This window comes from Palaemon carinicauda, chromosome 13 (assembly GCF_036898095.1).
Source record: "Palaemon carinicauda isolate YSFRI2023 chromosome 13, ASM3689809v2, whole genome shotgun sequence".
Classification (NCBI taxonomy): Eukaryota; Metazoa; Arthropoda; class Malacostraca; order Decapoda; family Palaemonidae; genus Palaemon; species Palaemon carinicauda.
This window is the reverse complement of record NC_090737.1, coordinates 23,921,692-23,927,691: the sequence shown is the minus strand read 5'-3', so window position 1 is coordinate 23,927,691 and position 6,000 is coordinate 23,921,692. Positions and strand designations below refer to the sequence as shown.

Here is a 6,000-nt window from a genome sequence, read left to right as displayed (position 1 = left end):
TTTCCAGAATATTACAGGAAAGCCAGAAGACATTTCAGAGTAACATAGAAATAGTAAGAAATAGATATCTACTGATTTAGCTACGTTTCTTGTTTTGCAGGCCATTTGTAACTGTATCGCTGCCCATGATTTGTGAAGAGGAATGGAGCCGTTGGTACAACCTTCATGTCCCGGAGAGTGATGGGGAATTTGAATTAGTGTCAGAAATTCGAAAGGTAGCTATATATTTACGAAGATATTTACTGATTATATTATGACAAATTTATTCCTTCCTTGATCATATTGACTTAGTCTTTGTCCACTTATTTTCTATTAAATTTTTAGCATGTTATGCTGGTAACTAAAAGAAAATAATATAACTCTTGTTTATGATGAAACAGATTGATTCCTTGTGTCCTGACCATTACATCAGTGAGGTAGAATGTCGTTCAGTCAAAAGTGGAGACATGGACTCTGTGGTAAATTGTGACAAAAAAGGTGCCTTCTGCAGGAATAGTGGTAAGCCATTATTTTGTCGTATTGAAACTTATCTTAGCTTTAAGATAGCTTCACATTTTTTGAAATTACGGTTGGACACAGGAATTCATGGTACACCTCACTCTAATGAAGTGCACCCTGTCACACCCTACTGTGCTAGGAGTTCCTGCATGTTTCCCTTCCTATTACCTCAGCCATCTCTACCTGCACTCTCTGTTAGGTTACTCACCACACAGTGAGGGTGTGGCAGGGTGCTCATCCTCAGAGGGAGGTGTGCCAGGAATTCTTGTGTCTAACTGTAGGCTAAATATGATATTGAAAAGTTAACTTATTTCATTGTAGGAAGATAATACGGTAGCTCTGCTGTATGACTGCATATTTCATGTTGTCATCAATGAGGTGTGTAGATTTTATATCAAATGACTATGAACAGACTTTATGCCTATGAACTCACTTGACATTTTTAGAATTGTAATTCCTTTCTATGGGTATACAAACCTTTCGTCCAATAAGATAGGCATACAACTAAGTGGCGCTGGAACAACCATTGAATTGTTGAGAAGATACTGTAGTTGATCAACACAGGCGGCACAAGGAAAAAAGCCTGCCATATGCCTGGCACATAATAGTCACCTTTGTCTGTGGGTGTAATGTTTACAGACATGTGGTCACGCTTCTCTCTCGACGGTTGTAATTGTTCTAATATTCCTTTGTCATCAGTGATGAAGTTAATTTTGATCCTATGAGGATACCCATGTGTGGTTTACCTTTGTGAAGCAATGGCTGTAAACAGGGCCTCCCTCTCTCGAGTGTTATTGTCTTCTGATTAGCAAGGTGATAAACTTTTGATAGTTTCTCTGACTCTTGATGAAGTTGAAACAATTTGAGAGTACTAGCCTCCTGGCTAGTATAGTGGTAACGCGTTCGCTAAGCATTCGCATGGCAGCGGATAGATTCATACCCCGTACTGTGAGTTTAAGCTGCTTATTGGGGATACTGCTGTAGTTGGGCACCACAGTGGCAGTTAGGCTTACCCAGCTGACTTTTTGGGGAGCATCTATTCTGATGATATTGGAACTGAAACCAGACACCTTTGTCATTATACTTGCACCCCAGTTAGAGAAAATTAGTTGTCTGGTTGTTACACCTGTTGCTGGCAGTGCTCTCTGATGGTGATTGTTTTGTTGCAGTTTCAGCGAGTGTTCTAAGTGTTTCCCTTGTGACAAAACCCTATGTAATAGTTTTTTGTTGCAGTGGAAGAAGCTCTCTTTGCTTACTCCTCCGAGGGAGAGCAGTCCTTATCAGTTGCCCAGGCCATGACTCTTCTGTGATAGCAAGGAAGAATGTTTGGTAAGGGGAAAGAGATTACAGTACACTCTAATCCTTCCTCCTCCACCTATCTCTTCCCCTCCTCCTTTCCCTTTGTTTGACATTTCTTACTGGGAAGGTCTTCTGCTGATAGTTCCTTGGGCCTTTTAGCAATCGCTGTCCTCCTCCAGCAGGTTATAACGGTACTCACCCGTTATGTGGTAAGTTCGGGGTTAGTCAAGCTAGATTGAGCTGGTGTTAGAGTTACCGCTGTTGCACTGGAAGCAGGTGAGCAGTACTACTTAGCACCGCAGTCCAGAGAAAGGTTGGAACATACACTCACATCTTTCTTTTTCATATCGCTATATGGAGGATTGTTTCTTACCCTGGTGTGCATTCTGCGACTTAGGAAATTTGCCCATTGACTAGTATCTTCAGCTTTGGATAGCAAGTGTGAGCCTGTTGTTACTGCTGTTGACAATTCAACAGTTACAAATTAACAGTCTTTAGCACCTCATAGCTGGCCAATAGGGGTATGGTCCACTGTAAGACCGTACCTCTTTTTACCGATACGGAGCTCTTGCATCATCTTGTTTATTGGGGGTCGGGTAGCAATTGTGAGCCTTATGTGACACCTACTGCTGTTTTATCTATTCCAGTTGAAATGGTCTCTATTACCTTATGGTAGGCCAATAGTGGTATTGTATCATTCGTACTACCACATGCCAATATGGAACTTACACTTCAACTTGTACATTGAGTTGGTGTGACAGCTCTACTGTTTCATCAGTTGCAAGCAAAACATCGTATCTCGGGACACTATGGTATCATTTACTTATCACACTGACTGGTACTTGTAGGGACAGTTAGCAATCATTAGTTTATACTAACGGTTACCACTGTACATGTTAAAGCCAGAACGGAGTTTTCTCATCGACCGTTACTTTCACAGTTGTTCGTCACAGTAAGACCAGTGAAATATTAACCGAACAAGTATTCTTAGGTGAATAAGGATACGCAGTTAGGTGAACCTATCCTCCTCCTCTCCCCATTCTGATTCTGAGGATCATTTTCAGAAGTAGTTAAAGACTAGAAAGGACAATTGCACAAAGTCCCTTGGGACTTCAAATGATCTCTTATCTCCTTTTAGAGAGGATGGTTCAAACCTACTGCCTGATCCTGTGTGGATCAGAACACTGGGCCTTGGGTGATTATCTAGGGCCATGGACGATCATATGCCGTTGTGGCCAATGGCTGATGCTGTCCAAGCCAACTAGTCCTGTATGGGGCAGATCATGGCAAATGTTAAGTGATCAAGGACAATTTTGAGTACTGCACACTTTGGTCTTTTTTCTCTCACAAGTGCCTTTGAAAGAAGACAAACCATCGCTTGGTAGCAGTTCTGCACGCTAGTGTGTTGTGGACTGTGCCGAGCAGGGCCAACCACGCCTAATCATCAAAGGGAGGGTGCACTGTATCATTCATGTTCTGTAGATTGTTTCCCAGTCATGGAATAAGACCATTCATAGCCCAATTCAGGATCTGACTCCGGATTATACTTTCCCAAATCCATTTTGATTTGAGTGTTGGAATTATAGGAAGAAGAAACAAATTCAGAATGGGTTGATGAACTTATAATTTGTTTCATACTCTTTCTGTATATCTAACTTTGACAGGTGGCAGAAACTGTCAAAAAGTCTATGTAAATAATCAGGAAAAATTTAACTTTATATAATATATGCAGAAATTAATACAGTTAAAATTTATGATAAACTGTCATGTGATGCATATGATCTAAAGCTATTTAAAATCGGATGTTTTTGCATATACAATGGGCTTGTGTCTTCATGATACATTGGTATATTCTATGAGCGTATATATTCAGACCACAAAAATTGACTAGAATCTTCTGTTGAGGTGATCATTGGTCATATTTTTATATTCAAAGAATAGGTGTAAATTTATCCTGGTGTTGGTAAATAGAATTTGCTGGTCCATCCAGGCATTATCCTGGTGTTGGTAAATAGAATTTGCTGGTCCATCCAGGCATTATCCTGGTGTTGGTAAATAGAATTTGCTGGTCCATCCAGGCATTATCCTGGTGTTGGTAAATAGAATTTGCTGGTCCATCCAGGCATTATTCTGGTGTTGGTAAATAGAATTTGCTGGTCCATCCAGGCATTATCCTGGTGTTGGTAAATAGAATTTGCTGGTCCATCCAGGCATTATCCTGGTGTTGGTAAATAGAATTTGCTGGTCCATCCAGGCATACAGATACTTAAAACGTATCAATATGTATAATCTTATGATTTGGGTTCTCATTTGTTGTAATATTTGGTAAAGATTTCATTGCATACCAGTTGCTTAAAATCCTGATATTTAGAGTTTTAACATAAATTGGAATTCAATAATTTCTTATTCTAACTACATGGTGTGTAAAACTACAGTATACTGCTCAGTATATACCGTAACTAATTTTGTTTATTAATGGCAAAACAATGGTTAATAATCACATGCAAAAGGTGAAGCTAATTAAAACTTCAAAAATTTTGCATCATGTTTTGTCTGGGAAAACTTTACTAGCTACAATAGAACGTATGAAAGGTATATGATAAACTTAAATATTGTAGCTATAATTTTAAATATCGTAATTAGATACCTACTCTTCAAAACTTGAGTTCCCTCCAGGTATGGTGGTAACTATTAGTTTTTAGAATATGAATATTTTTTCAGTGTGCTGCTTTCTTGCATAAATATAGAGAATTGGTACTAAGTAATACATTTCTGCAATAAAACTATCACAAACTAAATTATATTTGCTGTTAACATATTTTTTTAGCTAAATTATTAAAAGCACACATGGTTTCATTTGGCATTCAACATGAATTGTAACGGAAGCCGTCAATTGTTTTCAATTATGGCATATGAAGTAGTTGCAAGTATTATTTTGAGCCTTGAATCTGTATTGTTCTTATGGATTTATATTTTTATATTTTAGGTAGTCAACAATTATGTGAAGATTATGAGATTAGGGTAAAATGCCAATGTGAATGCCAAGATGGACTTGGCATGGAAGACAACCTGATCCCCAATGATAGCATAACAGCATCTTCTATGATGGAAAGGGATGACAGCCCCTTTTCAGCTCGCCTGAATTCGAAATGGGCTTGGACAGCTCAGGAAGTGGATGAATTTGATACTGAAGCAATCCAATCAGAGTGGTTACAGGTATAGAAAGCTTAGCCTATCATTACTAACTTATCTGGTATACTGACTGCTATTTGTGAAAAGGCATTTTTATCTTTATAACAAAAATAACTCATTCTGGTAATGTTATTCACATTTTGATAAAACAGGTGGACTTGGGAGATGTCAAGGAAGTTACTGGTGTTGTGACACAGGGCCATCCTTACTATGATCAGTATGTACAGCGATTTGCCGTACAGGTTTCTGAGACTGGAGCTTCTTGGACGACTGTCACAGAAGAGGGCTCTTCATTCGCCAAGGTATAAGTCATGAAAGGGTGAACTACATACTTTATAATGTATTAGATTTATCCAAAAAAATCTCATATATGGGCAGACTTAATTTTTAGTGATTAGGTACATTTGTTTTAATTTTTAGTGATTAGGTACATTTGTTTCATATTGTATAATTTTTTTTTTTAATAAAACCTTATGATTCATTTTATGCATTCATTTACATTTACTTACGATCATGGTACAGTATATCTGACAAAAAAATACTTCTGAGATTTTTCTGATGTGATATAACTTTTTACAAAAAAATCTCCTTGTCTTTTCTCAGCAATTTAGCGGCAATAGTGATCGTAATACTCCAGTGAAAAACTTGTTCCCCAAGCCTCTGTTTGCCAGATATGTGAGGGTTATTCCAGTAAGCTTTTACTCCGCAATATCTCTCAGACTTGAAATTACAGGATGTAATATCACAGGTAAGTGTTTAATGTCTAGTGTTATCCCTATTGAGTTACTAAAATTATGCAAAACAAGTAGATAGATAATAGTACTCATTGAAATGATGGATTCTTTGAAAATGGGAAACCTTTTGCGAGTTTTCAAGCAGTTTAGAAATGAACAATCCCTTTTCAAGGGAAGTTTGAAGTGCTTCCTATTTCCAGTGAATGTTTCAACCTGAACCATTTTCAAGGGATGTTTTGAACTTTGCTTCTTACAGGGAAGATTTTACCGACTCCTT

General features: G+C 38.0%; 1 protein-coding gene across 1 annotated transcript in view; it reads left to right on the top strand.

Annotated features, from left to right (window-relative positions):
* Window positions 1-6,000, top strand: part of LOC137652219 (hemocytin-like) — a 298,302-nt gene that overhangs the window by 152,921 nt on the left and 139,381 nt on the right. The window contains 5 exon segments of the mRNA XM_068385448.1: window positions 101-215; window positions 381-498; window positions 4,784-5,013; window positions 5,142-5,291; window positions 5,593-5,737. Of these exon segments, the coding sequence (XP_068241549.1) occupies window positions 101-215; window positions 381-498; window positions 4,784-5,013; window positions 5,142-5,291; window positions 5,593-5,737 (758 nt within the window).